The 23,255-nt window shown below is 43.3% G+C and overlaps 1 protein-coding gene across 1 annotated transcript in view; it reads right to left on the bottom strand.

Moving 5' to 3' along the window:
• mccc1 (methylcrotonyl-CoA carboxylase subunit) overlaps nt 1-23,255 on the bottom strand; it is an 84,747-nt gene that overhangs the window by 53,224 nt on the left and 8,268 nt on the right. The window contains exons 2-6 of the mRNA XM_078410200.1: nt 22,377-22,420; nt 19,534-19,673; nt 13,015-13,110; nt 10,862-10,983; nt 6,046-6,193 (exon numbers count right to left, since the gene is read on the bottom strand). Coding sequence (XP_078266326.1) covers nt 6,046-6,193; nt 10,862-10,983; nt 13,015-13,110; nt 19,534-19,673; nt 22,377-22,420 — 550 coding nt within the window. The remainder of the gene's footprint in view (nt 1-6,045; nt 6,194-10,861; nt 10,984-13,014; nt 13,111-19,533; nt 19,674-22,376; nt 22,421-23,255) is intronic.

The following is a 23,255-nucleotide window of genomic DNA, read 5'->3' as shown; positions in this document are numbered from 1 at the left end:
ATAGACAATAGGTGCAGGAGTAGGCCATTCAGCCCTTCGAGCCAGCACCGCCATTCAATGCGATCATGGCTGATCACTCTCAATCAGTACCCCGTTCCTGCCTTCTCCCCATACCCCCTCACTCCGCTATCCTTAAGAGCTCTATCCAGCTCTCTCTTGAAAGCATCCAACGAACTGGCCTCCACTGCCTTCTGAGGCAGAGAATTCCACACCTTCACCACCCTCTGACTGAAAAAGTTCTTCCTCATCTCCGTTCTAAATGGCCTACCCCTTATTCTCAAACTGTGGCCCCTTGTTCTGGACTCCCCCAACATTGGGAACATGTTATCTGCCTCTAATGTGTCCAATCCCCTAATTATCTTATATGTTTCAATAAGATCCCCCCTCATCCTTCTAAATTCCAGTGTATACAAGCCCAATCGCTCCAGCCTTTCAACATACGACAGTCCCGCCATTCCGGGAATTAACCTAGTGAACCTACGCTGCACGCCCTCCATAGCAAGAATATCCTTCCTCAAATTTGGAGACCAAAACTGCACACAGTACTCCAGGTGCGGTCTCACCAGGGCCCGGTACAACTGTAGAAGGACCTCTTTGCTCCTATACTCAACTCCTCTTGTTACGAAGGCCAACATTCCATTGGCTTTCTTCACTGCCTGCTGAACCTGCATGCTTCCTTTCATTGACTGATGCACTAGGACACCCAGATCTCGTTGAACTCCCCCTCCTCCTAACTTGACACCATTCAGATAATAATCTGCCTTTCTATTCTTACTTCCAAAGTGAATAACCTCACACTTATCTACATTAAACTGCATCTGCCATGTATCCGCCCACTCACACAACCTGTCCAAGTCACCCTGCAGCCTTATTGCATCTTCCTCACAATTCACACTATCCCCCAACTTAGTATCATCTGCAAATTTGCTAATGGTACTTTTAATCCCTTCGTCTAAGTCATTAATGTATATCGTGAATAGCTGGGGTCCCAGCACCGAACCTTGCGGTACCCCACTGGTCACTGCCTGCCATTCCGAAAGGGACCCATTTATCCCCACTCTTTGCTTTCTGTCTGTCAACCAATTTTCTATCCATGTCAGTACCCTACCCCCAATACCATGTGCCCTAATTTTGCCCACTAATCTCCTATGTGGGACCTTGTCGAAGGCTTTCTGAAAGTCGAGGTACACCACATCCACTGACTCTCCCTTGTCAATTTTCCTAGTTACATCCTCAAAAAATTCCAGTAGATTTGTCAAGCATGATTTCCCCTTCGTAAATCCATGCTGACTCGGAATGATCCCGTTACTGCTATCCAAATGCTCAGCAATTTCGTCTTTTATAATTGACTCCAGCATCTTCCCCACCACTGATGTCAGACTAACTGGTCTATAATTACCCGTTTTCTCTCTCCCTCCTTTCTTAAAAAGTGGGATAACATTTGCTATCCTCCAATCCACAGGAACTGATCCTGAATCTATAGAACATTGAAAAATGATCTCCAATGCTTCCACTATTTCTAGAGCCACCTCCTTAAGTACTCTGGGATGCAGACCATCAGGCCCTGGGGATTTATCAGCCTTCAGTCCCATCAGTCTACCCAAAACCATTTCCTGCCTAATGTGGATTTCCTTCAGTTCCTCCATCACCCTAGGTTCTCCGGCCCCTAGAACATTTGGGAGATTGTGTGTATCTTCCTCAGTGAAGACAGATCCAAAGTAACGGTTTAACTCAAAGAATGAGAACATCTCCGATGATCTGGTATGGAACACCTCATCCTGGGCGCAGAGGCAACATAGACGGAGGAATTGGGAGTAGGGGGATAGAGTCTTTACAAGAAGCAGAGTAGGAAGCAGTGTAGTCTAGAAGGCTATGGGAGTCAGTGGGTTTGTAATAGATGTTAGTCAATAGTCTGTCTCCTGTGATGGAGACGATGAGATCTAGAAACAGTAGGGAAATATCAGAGATGATCCATGTGAATTTGAGTGCAGGATGGAAATTATCATAATCACAATCATACTTTATTAGCCAAGTATGTTTTGCAACATACGAGGAATTCCATTTGCCATACAGTCATACCAATAAAAAGCTACAGAATACACAAAATATATTTTAACATGAACATCCACCACAGTGACTCCTCCACATTCCTCACTGTGATGGAAGGTGAAAAAAAGCTCAATCCTCTTCCCTTCTTTGTTCTCCCGCGGTCGGGGACCTCAAGCCTTCCGTTGACGGGACGATCTTGGCTCCTGTAGCCAACGGTCAGGCCTTCCGCGTTGGGGCGATCAAGCTCCTGCATGGGGGGGGAATCTCAGCTCCCCCGCACTGGGCAATCGGACCCAGGGTCGGGGCTAGTCAAACCTTCTGTGATTTGGAGCTTCCCGACGTCGGTCTCTACCCGAGACTGCGAGCTGCTCGATGGTGAAATCCGCAGGCCGTAGTTGGAGTGTCGATCCCAGGCAAGGGATCGCAGGCTCCGATGGTAACTCCACGTCCCTGCGGTGGGGCTCAAAGTCAGTCCCGAGCAAGGCTGCCAGCTCCACGATGTTAGGCCGCAGAGCGACTGGAGATACGATCCGGAAAACAATCGCATCTCCGGCAAGGTAAGAGATTGAACAAAAGTTTCCCCCGACCCCCTCCCCCACCCCCCACATAAAACAAACCAGAGAACATTAACACATACTTTTAAAACACACTCAAAATAACAAAAAACGACGAAAAGGCAGACAGTCTTTGACCGTTGGCGAGGCTGCCATCGCTGACGGCTCCACCCGGTTCTTGGTTCACGTAACAATAAGCTAACCCAAACATTGGAATCTAACCCCTCTTTTCAATTTCCTAGATCATAAGTTCTGTAGCTCGTCTTAATCAAGGAAATTAAAAAAGCTAGATATTAAATTGTAGATAATCAATGCAAATACATGTCCACATTAGCTTCTCTGATAGCAACGGTTGCACTTGCAACAATAGGAAATACTTCACAACTAGAATATGCAGACCATACACACAAAACAGACAACAGCAGTTCACTCAAACACAAAACGTGGCCCTGAGAAAGTGTCTGAAATCAAATTGATTAAAATCTAATGAACATTTTTCTAAACTTAACATGATAACTTTTCATACATTAATATTGAAAGTGGCTGATTGAATATGATAGAATATTGTTTAAGGCATTGGAATAGTATCCAGAGATTTAGATGACTGATCTAGTTCATATTGAATTAATTGTTTCAATTGGGGCCCACGTTGTCGACCTACCCGTGGTGAGCCCTGTCAACTGACCTCAGTCAGGTGAACGACAACAAACAGAGACAGCAGAAGCAGAAGCAGCTTCATAACTTCTGCTGCCTCAAGCGCAAGAAGAAGAAGAAGATTTGTTTCAATTCAAGAATTAAATACATTTGAAATCAAAAAACTTCGTTTCACTGAGAGCAACAATGAAACTGTCATATAATCATAAAAACCACCCAGTTGAAGGAAAGATGCCTGGAACCATAATCTAGTCTGATCTAAACACAAAGTGCAGGAGGAATTCAGTGGGCCAGGTAGCAACTGTGTAGGGGATGGACAGATGATGTTTCGGGTCAGGGACGTTCTCCAGACTCAGAAGAGCAGCAGGAATCACAGATGAGGGAGCAGTGAGTGAGGATCTCACAGAACTCCTGGTGGAGAGAGGAGGAGAGCTTCTTCACAGTAGCCATACTTTGAGGAGATTTCACAGAGAAGCAGTAAACTGGAGACAAAAGGAACTGTAAATGCTGGACTCTCGAGCAAAACACAAAATTGTGGAGGAACTCGGCAAGTCAGGCAACATCTATGGCGGGAGTGCACAGAATGTTTTTTTTTTGCACTTTCAACCTTTGCAGTGTTAACAGTCCACCTATCAAGCCTGAAATACATAGAAACATAGAAAATAGGTGCAGGAGAAGGCCATTTGGCCCTTCGATCCAGCACCGCCATTCATTGTGATCATGGCTGATCATCCACAATCAGTAACCCGTGCCTGCCTTCTCCCCATACCCCTTGATTCCACTAGCCCCTAGAGCTCTATCTAACTCTCTTTTAAATTCATCCAGTGATTTGGCCTCCACTGCCTTATGTGGCAGAGAATTCCACAAATTCACAACTCTCTGGGTGAAAAGGTTTTTTCTCACCTCAGTTTTAAATGGCCTCCCCTTTATTCTTAGACTGTGGCCCCTGGTTCTGGACTTCCCCAACATTGGGAACATTTTTCCTGCATCTAGCTTGTCCAGTCCATTTATAATTGTATACGTTTCTATAAGATCCCCTCTCATCGGAGAACCTAGGGTGATGGAGGAACTGAAGGAAATCCACATTAGGCAGGAAATGGTTTTGGGTAGACTGATGGGACTGAAGGCTGATAAATCCCCAGGGCCTGATGGTCTGCATCCCAGGGTACTTAAGGAGGTGGCTCTAGAAATAGTGGAAGCATAGGAGATCATTTTTCAATGTTCTATAGATTCAGGATCAGTTCCTGTGGATTGGAGGATAGCAAATGTTATCCCACTTTTTAAGAAAGGAGGGAGAGAGAAAACAGGTAATTATAGACCAGTTAGTCTGACATCAGTGGTGGGGAAGATGCTGGAGTCAATTATAAAAGACGAAATTGCTGAGCATTTGGATAGCAGTAACGGGATCATTCCGAGTCAGCATGGATTTACGAAGGGGAAATCATGCTTGACAAATCTACTGGAATTTTTTGAGGATGTAACTAGGAAAATTGACAGGGGAGCGTCAGTGGATGTGGTGTACCTCGACTTTCAGAAAGCCTTCGACAAGGTCCCACATAGGAGATTAGTGAGCAAAATTAGGGCACATGGTATTGGGGGTAGGGTACTGACATGGATAGAAAATTGGTTGACAGACAGAAAGCAAAGAGTGGGGATAAATGGGTCCCTTTCGGAATGGCAGGCAGTGACCAGTGGGGTACCGCAAGGTTCGGTGCTGGGACCCCAGCTATTTACGATATACATTAATGACTTAGACGAAGGGATTAAAAGTACCATTAGCAAATTTGCAGATGATACTAAGCTGGGGGGTAGTGTGAATTGTGAGGAAGATGCAATAAGGCTGCAGGGTGACTTGGACAGGTTGTGTGAGTGGGCGGATACATGGCAGATGCAGTTTAATGTAGATAAGTGTGAGGTTATTCACTTTGGAAGTAAGAATAGAAAGGCAGATTATTATCTGAATGGTGTCAAGTTAGGAGGAGGGGGAGTTCAACGAGATCTGGGTGTCCTAGTGCATCAGTCAATGAAAGGAAGCATGCAGGTACAGCAGGCAGTGAAGAAAGCCAATGGAATGTTGGCCTTCGTAACAAGAGGAGTTGAGTATAGGAGCAAAGAGGTCCTTCTACAGTTGTACCGGGCCCTGGTGAGACCGCACCTGGAGTACTGTGTGCAGTTTTGGTCTCCAAATTTGAGGAAGGATATTCTTGCTATGGAGGGCGTGCAGCGTAGGTTCACTAGGTTAATTCCCGGAATGGCGGGACTGTCGTATGTTGAAAGGCTGGAGCGATTGGGCTTGTATACACTGGAATTTAGAAGGATGAGGGGGGATCTTATTGAAACATATAAGATAATTAGGGGATTGGACACATTAGAGGCAGGAAACATGTTCCCAATGTTGGGGGAGTCCAGAACAAGGGGCCACAGTTTAAGAATAAGGGGTAGGCCATTTAGAACGGAGATGAGGAAGAACTTTTTCAGTCAGAGAGTGGTGAAGGTGTGGAATTCTCTGCCTCAGAAGGCAGTGGAGGCCAGTTCGTTGGATGCTTTCAAGAGAGAGCTGGATAGAGCTCTTAAGGATAGCGGAGTGAGGGGGTATGGGGAGAAGGCAGGAACGGGGTACTGATTGAGAGTGATCAGCCATGATCGCATTGAATGGCGGTGCTGGCTCGAAGGGCTGAATGGCCTACTCCTGCACCTATTGTCTATTGTCTATTGTCTATTGTCATCCTTCTAAACTCCAAATTGCAGATTTAGCCTGTTCAATGCATGCACATTGAGACTGTCTTACCTTGCCACCTCCCCCACGCACTGCTTTTATCATCACAGGGTAGCCAATTCGACTGGCCTCCTCCATCAACTGTTGATCAGTTTGATTATCTCCATGATAACCTTCTACTATAGGCACTCCAGCAGCTGACATTATGACCTTCGATGTACTGGATTAAAATTATACAAAGGAAAATTATTTTACACATTATACCTCAATAAAGACTGCCCAATTCCTTTCGATATGATGATAATCTTATATAAACATTGACATGGTATGAACATTAACTTCTCCAACTTTAGATAGTTCCTCTGTCCCTCCCTTCCCCTTCCCCTTCCCAGCTCTCCCACTATCTTCCTGTCTCCACCTTTATCCTTCCTTTGTCCCGCCCCCATGACATCAGTCTGAAGAAGGGTCTCGACCCGAAACGTCGCCCATTCCTTCTCTCCTGAGATGCTGCCTGACCTGCTGAGTTACTCCAGCATTTTGTGAATAAATACCTTCGATTTGTACCAGCATCTGCAGTTATTTTCTTATATAAAGTTATGTTACATAGCTTTTTCACAGTGAGGAGGTACAGGTATACCACCGAGGTAGCCCCAACTCATTATCTTTTCGTCTCTTCTTTACATTCATATTTTGTGTGCATTCAAAAGAGAAACATTATTGCTGAGGAAAGGAACATTTCTTATTGTAGCCTCTCCAAATCAGCATCAAGCACTTTTAGGTCACAATGAAGCCATGGGGTTTTTTTTAGCTTCAAAACCATCACTCTGTCCCAATATCTGACACGGGTCCTGATGATATCAAGGGATGCTTCTACCTTTCACATCAGCACAATCTGTGGTCACTTCCCCCGACTGCCAAATCAGGTAAAATGAGATTTGGATTGGAACAGAGACACTTTTTTTCTCATGAGATGTCAGCATCTTAGGTCAGTAGAATGATAGATGGAAAAATCTAATTGTCATCTACACCAGGGCACAATGAAATTCCTTATTTACACCAAGCTCATAAAGTAAAGGCGGCACGGTGGCGCAGCGGTAGAGTTGCTGCCTTACAGCGAATGCAGCGCCGGAGACTCAGGTTCGATCCTGACTACGGCCGCCGTCTGTACGGAGTTTGTACGTTCTCTCCGTGACCTGCGTGGGTTTACTCCAAGATCTTCGGTTTCCTCCCACACTCCAAAGACATGCAGGTTTGTAGATTAATTGGCTGGGCAAATGTAAAAATTGTCCCTAGTGGGTGTAGGATAGTGTTAATGTGCGGGGATCGCTGGGCGGCGCGGACCCGGTGGGCTGAAGGGCCTGTTTCTGCGCTGTCTCTCTAAATCTAAAATAAAAATCTAAACAGTATACATACAATAACATAACAATGAACACAGCAGAATAGTACCAGTCTGAAGAAGGGTCTCGACCCGAAACATCACCCATTCCTTCTCTCCCGAGATGCTGCCTGACCTGCTGAGTTACTCCAGCATTTTGTGAATAAATAGAATAGTACCAGATTGCAGTGCAATCTCCAAGGAGTGCAAAAGAATGTTAAAGTATAAAACAGAATAAACAAGTGAAGCAGTGTTAAGAGTAAGAGTATGTTGCAGTATCTCCGGTAATGGTGTAATGGTGCGTGATAGATGTGATTGTTTCAGAGGTTGGATAGCAGTGGGGTAGAAGCTGTTTATAAGTATGGATGTCGGAGTTTCCAGGCTCCTGTATCTGCTCTGTTGTTTCAGCCACACCTGGAGTCCACATTTCCTTGTGTTGCTGGGACCTAAAGCTGTGCTGGTGGTATCGGCTCGAATAAAGATCATTATAATTTCTTTGAAATAGCGATGATGGACGAGATTTTTATCACTGGAACTAATGATTCAATGCTGGAACGGATAGATGCAAGGATAAGCAATGATAAAAGGCTGTTTTAACTATGAGGAGGAGCTTCATTTAAATGCTTCCGCTCTCCAGCGCCATCTTTCTTCTGAGAAACATAGCAGTGCGCCACTTCATAAACTCCAGTGGCCGTGAAAGCATCCCCATAGCGGTCAGGAGTTTCAGAATCTTGACCCAACCACACTGATGGTCAAGATCATGTGCAACCTACAAGGGAACTTGGAAGTGAGAATGGTTTCCAAGTGGCTACTGACCAAGTACTTTCTCAGGGGAGAAGTCTTACATTTTGGGTGGTGCAGCCAAGTACACCACACATTGAATTGAGAACTACAATCGTTCGCAAACATCCCCAGTTTTGGCCATATGCTGAGAGGAAGGTCACTCTCAATGTCAGCAAGACAGAGGAGACAGTGATCACCTTCAGGAAGTGAAGCGGTACACATTGACGGCACTGAAGTAGAGGGTTGAGAACTTCAAATTCCTAGGAGTCAATATCTCCAATGACCTCTCCTGGACCACCCATATTGAAGCAACGACCACGAAAGCCCACCAACGCCTCTACTTCCATAGAAGGCTTAGGAAGTTTGGCATGTCCCCTTCAACTCTCACCAACGTATACAGATGCACCATAGAAAGCATTTTATCGGGATGCATCACAGCTTGCTTTGGGAACAGCTCCATCCAAGACCGCAAGAAATTGCAGCGAATTGTGGACCATCACACAAACCAACCTCCCTTCCATTGACTCCATTTATACCTCACGCTGCATCGGCAAGGCCAGCAGCATAATCAAAGACGAGTCGCACCCTGGCCACTCCCTCTTCTCCCCTCGGGCAAAAGGTATAGAAGTGTGAAAACGCATACCTCCAGATTCAGGGACAGTTTCTTCCCAGTTGTTATCAGGCAACTGAACTATCCTCCTGTAACCCGTGAGCCAGTCCTGAACTACTATTTACCTTGTACTAAACAATATTTCCTGATCATGTATCTGCACACTGTGTATGGCTCAATTGTAATCATGTTGGCTGGTTAGCACGCAACAAAAGCTTTTCACTGTACCTCAGTACATGTGGCAATAAACTCAACTAAAATAGCTGGGCCTTTGACATTGTGTTAAGGAACTCCTACAGCAATGTCCTTCGGATGACATGACTGCCCTCTGGCAACTATCGTCTTTTGTGCAGGGTATGACTTCAGCCAGGGGATTCATACTGACGTTCAATTTTAATGAAACTCATTGATGCAACTCTCAATAAAGTTCACCTTAGGTCAGCCTCACCTCTCCTCTGGAGCTCAGACGTTTGAACTAGGACCACAGTAAAGGCTGGAGACAAAAGGTTCTGGCTGAACCTAAACTATTCATTGGTGATCAAGTTACTGCAGACCTCCCAACATTTGATTTTACAAATTCAGAATTTTGTCATGTGGCGAGGGGAGGCCAGCGGCGAGGCCAGCGGCGAGGTGAAGCGGGGCCTGCGGCGAGACGAGGCCGGGCCTGCGGTGAGGTGAGACCGGGCCAGCGGCGAGGCGAGGCGAGGCCAGCGGCGTGAGGCGAGCGACGGGGCGGGACGAGAGGCAAGGCGAACGGCGAGGTAAGTGCTTTGCGGAAAAATGTGAAGTGAAATCGGAATTGCGGAAATGAAATAAGAAAGCGGAATCTTTCCGCCAAATTCGGAAGGGTTGGGAGGTCTGTTACTGGTAAGTAAATGGCACTTGACAGATCATTAATAGTCAATTCTCTCAGTTTTCTGCTCTCAGGGAGTTATCCAGTTCACCCTGAAGACATCCATGTTATTTATTTCAATCATCTGCTGTGGTGGCAATTCCATGTTCTCGTACTCTGCAAGCGAAAAAGTCTGTCCCACATTTCTTACTGGATTTTTTCAAGACGATCTTGGATTTATGACTCCTCGTTTTAGACTGTCTTTACACAGAAACCAAGTAAGGGGAACTCCTGCAGCCAGGTGGTAACTAATTTGGCACGAGCAACATTGAGCGAATTTTGGATTAGGGTGTATGTGGCCATCTCCATTAGGTTAGCTAAATGGATTATTCATCTGGAGGATTATCAGATGTTGCAACAGGTCTTCTAAACATATGCATAATCTATTGTGAGGCCAAAATAAGGCACCTGGCCACCTTTACCTGTGCTCTAAAGTGACTTGGGTGCCAAGGCTTAAAATGTGTGGAGATGGAAAATTCTTAAATTCTGAAGCAGACACATAATCCATCTTCGCAATCACAAAAAATATAAATAAATAGTGGTAAAGAGAAAATGGGGGAAACTTAAGCAAAAAGATTCCTTCTTTAATAAAATATGATTAGATTTTGAAGATCTTTGCAATGACAACACAAATGTGGATAGCAATCAATACCTATCTTCTCATACTACATTTATGTTGTTTGCTATGGAAGACAATGTAATAAACATCTATTAATGTTCAATGTAGACACAAGGAACTGCAGATGCTGGAATCTTACGTAGAGTTTCGACTGTACCTTAATTAGTACACGTGACAATAAACAGACCTTTGAACCTTTGAACTCAGTGGACCAGGCAGCATCATTGGAAGATGTGGATAGGCAACATTTTGGGTCTGAATAAGAGTCCCTGACCTGCTGAGGTACTCCAGCACCTTGTAATCTATTATTGTTCGCATGCTACATATATTTCAGTGCATCGTATTCTTATCCAACGTCGTGCAGAAATTTCTAAAATAAAATTGCTCAGGTATCACTCTGTCTGCCCTTTTTTTCACAAAATGCTGGAGTAACTCAGCAGGTCGGGCAGCATCTCAGGAGAGAAGGAATGGGTGATGTTTCGGGTCGAGACCCTTCAAGCATTTTGTGAATAAATACCTTTGATTTGTACCAGCATCTGCAATTATTTTCTTACACACTCTGTCTGCCCTAGTCATTTGAAGAAAAGCTTGAAGAGATCAATTTATTACCTCTTGATTCCCATATCCCTAATAGCCGTGGAAGGAGGGCCAATGAAAATGATGTCCTCTTTTTTACACCATTCTGCAAACTCTGTGTTTTCAGAAAGGAACCCATAGCCTGGGTGGATGGCCTACAAGAAATAATTCACAAAACAACAAAGTCAGGTCACAACAGCAAAACTGCTAACATTCAAAATAGAAAATAATAAAATGAAGATTTTTAAAATACATGACTAAGTTAAACTGAAGAAATGAAGAAGAAACAGAAAGATAATTTTTAACTATTGAGAATTTGTGAGCAGGAATTGATAATGTCAATTATGATTGACGTTGGTAGAACAGAAGGATTATTGGGAAGAAGAGTGTGCCTTATGTGTGCCATTCATTAAAGAATGGCTGACGTATAAAGCAACTCCACTCACCTGACTCACCTGTGAAAGAGACACAAGAGAGTGCAGATGCTGCAATCTGGAGTAACAAACAAAGAACAGAGATGAGGAAAAACTTTTTTAGTCAGAGTTGTGAATCTGTGGAATTCTCTGCCTCAGAGGGCAGTGGAGGCCAATTCTCTGAATACATTCAAGAGAGAGCTAGATAGAGCTCTTAAGGATAGCGGAGTCAGGGGGTATGGGGAGAAAGCAGGAACGGGATACTGATTGAGAATGATCAGCCATGATCACATTGAATGGCGGTGCTGGCTCGAAGGGCCGAATGGCCTACTCCTGCACCTATTGTCTATTGAAGGTACTCTGCGGATTGAGTAGCTTTAGCAGAGTAAGGAACTCTCCACGTTTCAGGCTGAAACTCTGCATCATGTCTAAGAGTGGAGAGGGAAGATAGAACACAGAACAGTACAGGGTAGACACAAAATGCTGGAGTAACTCAGCGGGACAGGCAGCATCTCAGGAGAGAAGGAATGGGTGACGTTTCGGGTCGAGACCCTTCTTCAAACATCACCCATTCCGCCTCTTCCAAGATGCTGCCTGACCCGCTGAGTTACTCTAGCATTTTGTGTCTACCTTCAATTGTAACCAGCATCTGCAGTTTTATTCCTGCACATAGAACAGTACAGCACAGGAACGGGCACTGCATCCCACAATGTTTGTGCCAAACATAATGCCAAGTTAAATTGATCACATCTTCATATACTGTACATGATCCGTATCCGTCTATTGCCTGCACTTCCATAAAACCTCTTGAATGCCACTATCTTCTCAACCTCCACCATTACCCCTGGCAATGCGTTCCAGGCCTCCGAGGTGCCAGGAAAAAGTGGAGAGGGGAAGTGGTGAGACAAGGGCTCATTGGTGATTGAAGGACTAAAGAGGGATGAAGGATGACGAGCAGGCGGTGCTAACTGGTGTTCCCGTCCGTGGAGAATACCGCTGATCTACTGTAATTTTGTTGCAAATGGTATTAATTATATAGAGAAACATGGGGCACATAATGGCAAGGCTCCAGAGTTGAGTTTCATTTCATGTTATTTTAGCCCAACGCTGTCATCACAGCATATCACTCAAAATTGAGGAAGAATTATTTTACAGATACTTTCAATACCTGCAATGGAGCTTCAAAGTGAGTGGAGTGCACTGCCAGGAAAGATGCCAGAAGCAGATGCAACAGCAACATTTAAAAAGAGTTCAGCCAGAACATGAACAGGCAGGAAATATGGCGTGCGGCACGGTGGCGCAGCGGTAGAGTTGCTGCCTTACAGCGAATGCAGCGCCGGAGACCCGGGATCGATCCTGACCACGGGCGCCGTCTGTACGGAGTTTGTACGTTCTCCCTGTGACCTGCGTGGGTTTTCTCCGAGATCTTCGGTTTCCTCCCACACTCAAAAGACGTACAGGTATGTAGGTTAATTGGCTGGGCAAATGTAAAAATTGTCCCTAGTGGGTGTAGGATAGTGTTAGTGTGCGGGGATCACTGGGCGGCGCAGACCCGGTGGGCCGAAGAGCCTGTTTCTGCGCTGTCTCTCTAAAATCTAAAAAAAAAATCTAAAGGATTCAGACCAGGTGCAGGTACATTGGATTAGATGGCATGGCATCATGCTTGGCAGACATTGTGAGTTGAAGGGGCAGTAACGTTCTATGTTCTAAAGCAAGGCAGTAATGTATTTTGCACATGTATGCTCAATTGTAACCAGAACTCAACAAGATTACCTGTGCTTCTGTTTGCTTGGCTATATGGATGATCTTTTCCATATTTAGGTAGCTCTGCTGAGAAGCTGCAGGACCTATATGGTAAGCTTCATCAGCCTAATAAAAATAAAAGATTATATGCAGTGAAATATAAATAATACATTCTATTTCATCTACTAGGGTTTTTTCTTCATTTGCCCAAATATGTTACAGGAACAATTACTGTGTCATCACCTGGCACAAGGTGATAAACTATTCTGGCAAAAATAGTGGCAAATCCTTTTCCTTAACAAACGCATTGAAATGACCAATGGTCAATTTATCTGAACTCTTATAAACACAAACAAAGCTTCAAAATAATTAAATTATAACTACTGGAGCTTTATAAGGCTTTGGTTTCTTCATAGGTTCTCTTGCCTCAATCAAAGAAAGAATATCCAATATCAATAACTCATACCACCAAATTAGAGAATAAAAGATGTGCTTGTATTTAGATGCAACATATCTTTACATTTTGTGTAAAACCAAGGAGATAACTGATAGTTAAAAAGTTTAACTTCTGTGGTACGAATTTCTAATAAACACCATCTGTTAACATTACTCGCTTAACTGCAAAAAATATACAATATCATAACTCAACACATTATCAAAGGAGCTAGAGCAATTGAAATTCTAAATGACCATTCTGATGAAGTATCACATTTTATACGATCATGTTAACTAGGTCATTAGAAGGAATACTTGTTAATATAAAATGTCATAAATTATATTTTAATTTATTCTCACGGTGGACCAGATTGGATATTTGAAATGATTCCAAATAGTGTACTACATGGTGACTAATAGAGTACTGCAGCTAAAAGGTGATTAAGAAAAACAAAATAAAATATGCATTCATATCTGAAAGGCAATATTCTGAATAAGGGGTTTGAACATTTGATTCTCTCAATAAATTAAAAACTCATAGAATTACAGAAATCCAAAGATTCATAACACAGATTCTGCAACTATCGGCTTTGGAGATACTGAATGCTCCTTCCCGGATTCTACAGATGCTGAAATCATTCCTGTGGATTGAAGGGTAGCGAACGTGACCTTGCTAATAAAGAAACCAGAATTAAATACAAAAGGATGGGTAAGAACTGACTTGTTAGCCCAACAGAGGTGGGGAAATGCTAGAATCCATCAAGATAAACATAGCACAAAAAGTAAGGAAATGTGTGTTTGGTAGATTATTTCTTTGTTGTAACAATGCTTCTTGGCAATAAATCTTATATTGTTGGAAAGCCTGTTTATTTCCCTTTTAAATGGTGCCACATTTGTAAGGAACATGCATTTGTGGGATGAGCAGCAGAGCTGAGTATATGGGTTGCGCCCATGAAAAATTTGCCAAATCTTCTCTGCCAATGCCAAACAGCTTATTCTGCTGTTGCTATTGACTCTTGTTTTGAGCTTCTGGTACCCCCAGGTGCTGACAATCAGGTGCCTGGGACCGAACTCTATCCTCCAAGATGACAATGCTCGCCCCCACAGAGCAGGGTTTCTCAGAGACTACCTCCAGAATTTGGGAGTGGAGAGGATGGAATGGCCTGCCAGCAGTCCTGACCTCAACCCCATTGAACACTTGTGGGATCAGCTTGGGCGTGCTGTTCGTGCCAGAGTGACCAACACAACCACGTTGGCTGACTTGCGACAAATGCTGGTTGAAGAATGGGATGCCATCCCACAACAGTGTGTGACCAGGCTGGTGACCAGCATGAGGAGGAGGTGCCAGGCTGTTGTGGCTGTGTATGGTTCTTCCACACACTACTGAGGCTCCTGTTTATTAAATGAATAAATTGTTAAATTGCCAATATGTCTTGTTTCTTCAGACTTCAATCATCCAATCCACCAAACAACACCGAACAAGAGTCAATGGCAGAATAAGCTGTTTGGCATTGGCAGAGAAGATTTGGCAGATTTTTCATGGGCGCAACCCACATACTCAGCTCTGCTGCTCATCCCACAAACGCATGTTCCTTACAAATGTGGCACCATTTAAAAGGGAAATAAACAGGCTTTCCAACGGTATACGATTTATTGCCAAGAAGCATTGTTACAACAAAGAAATAATCTACCAAACACAAATTTCCTTACTTTTTGTGCTATGTTTAGATAAAATAACAGAAATCCATGAGTCATGGGATGGAGAAGGGCCAATGGGAATTTATGAAAGGAAACACACAAAAAAATTGATTAATTTATAGTTCTTTGAGAACATCGTGTGTAGAAATGGAAAGCAGCAGATGTAGTGTATTTGGGAGGTCCCATAGAAAAAATTGAGCAAAATATTAAGGACACTGAGTTGGGCGGAGAATTGGTTATCGGACAGAAAAGAAAGAGTGGGAATAAAAGGATCTTTTGGTTGGCGGCCTGTGACTAATAGGGCACTGCAGCTATTCACAATCTATATTAACAATCTGGCAATTTGGTATTATATTTGCATGGCAAGGGCAATATAATGTGGAAAAATGCACAGAAAAGCAGATTATTATTCATATGATAGCCGAATGGGTAAAGAGATCTTGTTGCCCCTGTACAAAAGCAATTGAAAGTCAATGTGCATGTGCAACAAGTGGACAGGAAGGTTTGCAATATGCTGGCCTTCATTCTGAGACGTTTTGTGCATAGGAGTAGAGAAGGTTCACCACAGCAATGTAATGTCATGGTGAGAACACAGGTTTGGTCTCCTTACCTAAAGATGGTGATCTTTGCCATAGAGAGCAATTGAGGGTATGGGGAACTGTCAGGCGAGCATAGATTTGCCATGATCACGCACTGAATGGTGGTTAAAGTAGGAGGGTCTGGCAGCCTACTGCTGCTCCTATTTTTTTGTGTAACTGTGAAAGACAGTAGCAAAGATTCACTGGACTGGTTTCCAGTTATGACAAATTTGCCATATGACCTAGTAGTCTACGCCTGCATTATTTGGACTTTAGAGAGGCACAAGAGTCTGTAGTCACTGGAATCTTGGAGCACAAAACTGCTCGAGGAATTCAGCAGGTCAAGGAAAAATACTTGGTTGTAGCAGTGAGTCTGAAGAAGGAGCATGACCTGAGAAAAGGTTAATTCTCTCCACAGAAGCTGCCTGACCCACTGAGGATAACCTCACATTTATCCACATTATACTGCGTCTGCCATGCACATGTACACTCATTCAACCTGTCCAAGTCACCCTGCAACCTCTTAACATCCTCTTCGCAGTTCACACTGCCACCCAGTTTTGTGTCATCTACAAACTTGCTAGTGTTACTTCTAATTCCATCATCCAAATCATTTATATTGTAAATAGTTGCGGCCCCAGCACCGAGCCTTGCGGCACTCCACTCGCCACTGCCTACCATTCTGAAAAGGATCCGTTTATTCCTACTCTTTGCTTCCTGTCTGCCAACCAATTCTCTATCCTTGTCAATACCCTACACCCAATACCATGTGCTCTAATTTTTCCCACCAATTTCCTGAGTGGTACCTTTTCAAAGGCTTTCTGAAAGTCTAGATACAATATATCCACTGGTTCTCCTTCATCCATTTTACTTTGCACATTCTCAAAAAAATTCCAGAAGATTAATCAGGCAGGATTTCCCCTTCATAAATACATGCTGACTTGGACCAACCCTTGTACTGCCATCCAAATGCACCGTTATTACCTCTTTAATAATTGACTCCAGCATCTTCCCCACCACCGAAGTCAGGCTAACTGGTCTATAATTCCCCGTTTTCTCTCTCGCTCCTTTCTTGAAAAGAGGGATAACATTAGCTACCCTCCAATCCACAGGAACTGATCCCGAATCTATAGAACATTGGAAAATGTGTCCACGATTTCCTGAGCCACCTCCTTGAGTACCCTGGGATGCAGACTACCAGGCCCTGGGGATTTATCAGTCTTCAGTCCCATCAGTCTACCCAATGCTATTTCTCGCCTAATGCAAATTTTTTTCAGTTCCTCTGCCTCCCTAGATCCTCTGTCCTCTAGTACAGCTAGGAGATTGTTTGTGTCTTCCTTAGTAAAGAAAGAACCGAAGTACCAGTTCAACTCTTCTGCCATTTCCTTGTTGCCCATAATAATATCACCTGTTTCTGCCTTCAAGGGACCCATATTTGTCTATACTAATCTTTTTCTCTTAACATACCTAAAGAAACTTTTACTATCCTTCTTTATATTCTTGGCCAGCTTACCCTCGTACTTAGACGCACAATGCTGGAGTAACTCAGCGGGTCATGCAGTTTTTCTCCTACACATTTTACCCTCGTACTTCATCTTTTCACCCTGTATTGCCCTTTTTGTTACCTTCTGTTGTCCTTTGAAAGTTTCCCAATCCTCTGGCTTCACGCTACTCTTTGCTGTTATACATCTTTTATTTTAGTTTTATTCCGTCCCTAACTTCCCTTGTTAATTTCCCTAACAGTTGCCTCTTGCTCCCCTTAGAATCTTTCTTCCTCTTTGGAATGAAATGATCCTGCATCTTCTGGATTATGCCCAGAAATTCCTGCCATTGCTGTTCCACCGTCATTCCTGCTAGGATCCTTTTGCAGTCGACCTTGGCCAGCTCCTCTCTCATGCCTTCATAGTCCCCTTTGTTCAACTGCAACACTGACACTTCCGATTTAACCTTCTCCTTCTCAAATTGCAGATTGAAACTAATCATATTATGATCACTACCTCCAAGCGGTTCCTTTACCTCGAGTTCTCTTTGGCCAGCTCCTCTCTCATGCCTTCATAGTTCCCTTTGTTCAACAAACAATAGTGAGGGAACAAAGCACACATAGTTGTGCCAATGAAAGTCAAATAAGCCATTATGGGACCGTGAAACAAGAATAAAACTGTTAGAGACATCAGCCAAACCTTAGGCTTACCAAAATCAACTGTTTGGAACTGTTTGAATGAAAGAGAGCACTGGTGAGCTTACTAATCGCAAATGGACTGACAGGCCAAGGAAGACCTCCACAGCTGATGACAGAAGAATTCTCTCCATAATAAAGAATAATCCTCAAACACCTGTCTGACAGATCAGAGCACTCTTCAGGAGTCAGGTGTGACAATGTCAATGACAACTGTCCACAGAAGACTTCATGAAATACTGAGGCTAACCAATGTGCAAACCACTGGTTAGCCACAAAAATAGGATGGCCAGGTTACAGTTTGCCAAGAAGTACTTAAAAGAGCAACCACAGTCCTGGAAAAAGGTCTTGTGGACAAATGGGATGAAGATTAACTTATATCAGAATGATGGCAAGAGCAAAGTATGGAGGCCCAAGATCCAAAGCATACCACCTCATCTGTGAAACACGGTGGTGGGGGTGTTATGGCCTGGGCATGTATGGCTGCTGAAGGTACTGGCTCACTTATCTTCATTGATGGTACAAATGTTGATGTTGGTAGCATAATGAATTCTGAATTGTATAGACACATCCTATCTGCTCAAGTTCAAACAAATGCCTCAAAACTCATTGGCCGGCGGTTCATTCTACAGCAAGACAATGATCCCAAACATACTGCTAAAGCAATAAAGGAGTTTTTCAAAGCTAAAAAATGGTAAATTCTTGAGTGGCCAAGTCAATCACCCGATCTGAACCCAATTGAGCATGCCTTTTATATGCTGAAGAGAAAACTGAAGTGGACTAGCCCCCAAAATAAGCATAAGCTAAAGATGGCTGCAATACAGGCCTGGCAGAGCATCACCAGAGAAGACACTCAGCAACTGGTGATGTCCATGAATCACAGACTTCAAGCAGTCATTGCATGCAAAGGATATGCAACAAAATACTAAACATGACTACTTTCATTTACATGACATTGCTGTGTCCCAAACATTATGGTGCCCTGAAATGGAGGGAAGATGTATAAACACTGCTGTAATTTCTACATGGTGAAACCAAAATGTATAAAAATGGCCTTTATTAAAATCTGCCAATGTGCACTTTAACCACATGTGATGTTTTCTATTACAAATCTCAAATTGTGGAGTACAGAGGCAAATAAATAAATGATGGGTCTTTGTCCCAAACATTATGGAGGGCACTGTACGTCGCAAGTCACCGGAGATAAAGGTCAGGTTTAACCAAGGATAAAGGAGTGGTGGGCAGAACACTCAGGTGAGGCACAATGCACAGATATAAAATATTTATTTGTGCACGTTGAACATGGGAGTGGAAGGAAGTGAAGGAATCAGACTCTTGAAAAATAATACCCAATACCTAAACTGGAAGTTTGTTGCCATTAGTTGTACATAAAAGAAAATAATTCTGGGAAAAATATTCAGCTTCTTTGTATATGCACAATCAGACAATTAAGCACTAGATGGACTGTGTAATGGACTGACTCACAAGAGTCTACTTACAACTCCATTAATGTTGAATGTTAAGCCCTCCTTTCTCCCTGCAATGGGAGTCTTCACTCTGATGAACAAATGTAACCCCAATACATTGGATTCAATCCACAATGAAAATAAATGCATACTTGAAGCATCTTCATCCTATGTGTGCTCCAATAACATGACCTACCATTGAGACATGCATGGAATTTTTGTCTGCTTCACTGTAAACAGCCACAGAGCGCACACCCATCTTCTTTGCTGTCCTCATTACCCTGCAGGCAATCTCGCCTCGATTTGCAATAAGTACTTTCTCGATTCGGTAACTGCCTGTAAAACAAATGAAGCATCCACTTACTTTTAAGGAAATTTGTTGTATAATACACATAAATATATAGCTAATAGATATAAAACTATTAAGAAAAAGGTGCAGGAGTTGGCCATTCGGCCCTTCAAGCCAGCACCGCCATTCAATATGATCATGGCTGATCATCTTAAACCAGTACCCCGTTCCTGCTTTTTCCCCATATCCCTTGATTCCGTTAGCCCCAAGAGCTCTATCTAACTCTCTCTCTCAAATACATCCAGCAAATTGGCCTCCACTGCCTTCAATGGCAGAGAATTCCACAAATTCACAACTCTCTGGCTGAAAAAGTTTTTCCTCATCTTAGTCCAAAATGGCCTACCCCTTATTCTTAAGCTGTTACCCCTAGTTCTGGACTCTCCCAACATCAGGAACATTTTTCCTGCATCTAGCCTGTCCAATCCCTTCAGAGTTTCATATGTCTATAAGATCCCCCCTCATCCTTCTAAAGTCCGGTGAATATAAGCCCAGTCGATCCATTCTTTCATCATGTCAGTCCCACCATCCCCGGAATTAACCTGGTGAACCTACGCTGCACTCCCTCAATCGTAAGAATGTCCTTCCTCAAATTAGGAGACCAAAACTGCACACAATATTCCATGTGTGGTCTCACAAGGGCCCTGTACAACTGCAGTAGGACCTCCTTGCTCCTATACTCAGATCTTCTCGCTATGAGGTCCAACATGCCATTTGCTTTCTTCACTACCTGCTGTACCTGCATGCTTACTTTCAGTGACTGATGTACAAGGACACCCAGGTCTCGTTGCCCTCCCCTTTTCCTAAACTGACACCATTGAGATAATAATCTGCCTTCTTGTTCCAGCCACCAGTGGATAACCTCACATTTATCCACATTATACTGCATCTGCCATGCATCTGCCCACTCACCCAACTTATCCAAGTCACCCTGCAGCTTCATAGCATCCTCCTCGCAGTTCACACTGCCACCCAGCTTTGTGCCATCTGCAAACTTGGAGATGTTACATTTAATCCCTTTGTCTAAATCGTTAATATATATTGTAAATAACTGGAGTTCCAGCACTGAGCCTTGCGGCATCCCACCAGTCACTGCCTGCCATTCTGAAAAGGACCCGTTTATTCCTACTCTTTGATTCCTGTCTGCCAACCAGTTCTCTATCCATGTTAATACCCTACCCCCAATACCATGTGCTCTCATTTTGCACACTAATCTCTTGTGTGGGACCTTGTCAAAGGCTTTTTGAAAGTCCAGATACACCACATCCATTGGCTCTCCCTTATCCATTCTACTTGTTACATCCTCAAAATAATCCAGATTAGTCAAGCACGATTTCCCCTTCATAAATCCATGCTGACTTTCACCAATCCTGTCACTGTTTTCCAAATGCGTTGCTATTACATCTTTAACAATTGACTCTAATAATTTACTTTAATAATTGAGAGGGCAGATGCATGGCAAATGCAGTATAATGTGGATAAATTTGAAGTTATCCACTTTGGTGGCAAAGACAATGTACCTTTTTGTTTTAGCTTTGACTAGGTAGGACAAATAATGCTACTGTTCTGAATCAAAATGTTTATGAATGTCATGTGATAAAATATAATTCAACCTCGGAACTTACAATTTCTATGAGGAAGCATCAAAGTTTGACAGGAACATTAAAAAACATCTTCACCAATATTCTCTGAACTTTGTCACTTGAAATTGGAGAATTCAACGTTCATGTCATTGGGCTGTAGACCACTCAAGTGGAACATGAAAAACTGTTCTTTCAGTTTGCATGTGGTCTCTCTCTGGCCATGGAGGAGGCCAAGGACAGGTAGGTCAGCATGAGAATGGGAACTTTAGTGGCTTCCATTCAGAGTTCCTGCAGCCCCTAGCAGATAGAGTGCAAGTACTTGGTTGAGCAGTCACTTAGTCTCCGCTTGGTCATGGTGGCGCAGCGGTAAAGTTGCTGCCTTACAGCGAATACAGCGCCGGAGACTCAGGTTCGATCCTGACTACGGGGCCGTCTGTACGGAGTTTGTACGTTCTCCCCGTGACCTGCGTGGGTTTTCTCCGAGAATTTCGGTTTCCTCCCACACTCCAAAGACGTACAGGTATTTAGGTTAATTGACTGGGTAAATGTAAAAATTGTCCCTAGTGTGTGTAGGATAGTGTTAGTGTGTGGGGATCGCTGGGCGGCGTGGACTCGGTGGGCTGAAGGGCCTGTTTCCGCGCTGTATCTCTAAATCTAAATCAACAACCAAGTCAGTTTCTTGTCCTCCTCTCCCTTCTCTCTCCGTATGATCCACCCAGGTCCTCTCATACACATCTTTCCTTCCAATCCCATTCCCCCCCCCTCCCCCACACCACCCACCAATCCCTTCACTCAGTTACGTTCCTTCCTCCATCTTCTCATCCATTACCCTTACCCCCTTTGTGTCCCCTATCCATCCCACCTCATTTTCATCTACCCCTAAATCTCCCTATCAAGATTCCAGCATCTGCAGTTCTGTTGTGTAACTATTTCCCATTTTGCAGTACGTTGACCACACTATGAACATAAATCTATTTAATAATCTAAATATGAAATCCATGTTATGGAGTTTATTCCGGAGGACAAACATAAACTACAATTGGTTGTAAAAAGGCATAAAATATCATTCAATTCAGCACAAAAGACGAGTACAATTTAGAAAGTAAATACCTGTTGTAGCATTTCTTATGCATGTCAGAGCACAAAACCATTTCCTAGAAAATTTCAAGGAGAAAAGTTAATAAACTTACTTAAAGTTGTCTACTTTCTTTAATTATTATGCAAACCAAAATACTCTATTTGGAAAGTTAAAGGATTGCAATTATTCAACTGACTAAACAACAAATTCACGAGCTTAGAAAAGTTTGATTAGTGGAATTTACATTAAGTCTAAGCAGAATCTTCAAACAAGTAGACAATTTGACCAAATACCACCAAAATATTTTAAAATATGTATTGGTCAAAGTACTGTGCAGGAAAGAACTGCAGATGCTGGTTTAAATCGCAGGTAGACAGAAAATGCTGGAGTAACTCAGTGGGACAGGCAGCATCTCTGGAGAGAAGGAATGGGTGATATTTCGGGTCGAGACCCTTCTTCAGACTTTTAGTAAAGGTACTACTATCCCAGAAAAGGGAAAGCTATATCGTAAAATTAAACAAGCATCTTAAAACTTTTTGTTACCAAGTTCGAATGTACATGAACTCTAACCCTCTCCAGGATTGGGGATGTGGAACTTCGCATTACATACCAAGTTCTACAGATGCACTGTAGAAAGCATCACAACAGCTCTGCTCAAGACTACAAGAAACTACAGAGTTGTGGATGTGGCCCAGTTCATCTCACAAACCAATCTCTACTCCGACAACTCCATCTCCACTTCACGCTGCCTTGGGAAAGCAGACAAGAAGGATGACTTACAAGTCATTCCCCCTTCTCCCGTCAGACAGAAGATACAAAAGCCTGAAACCACATACTACCAGATTCAGGAACAGCCTCTTCCCCACTGTTCCTGGACTACTGAACAGTCCTCGATAAGCCATGGGTGTAAC

This window comes from Rhinoraja longicauda, chromosome 13, assembly GCF_053455715.1.
Source record: "Rhinoraja longicauda isolate Sanriku21f chromosome 13, sRhiLon1.1, whole genome shotgun sequence".
NCBI lineage: Eukaryota > Metazoa > Chordata > Chondrichthyes > Rajiformes > Arhynchobatidae > Rhinoraja > Rhinoraja longicauda.
Note: the sequence above shows the minus strand (reverse complement) of the source record. Positions and strands in the feature narration are given on the sequence as shown.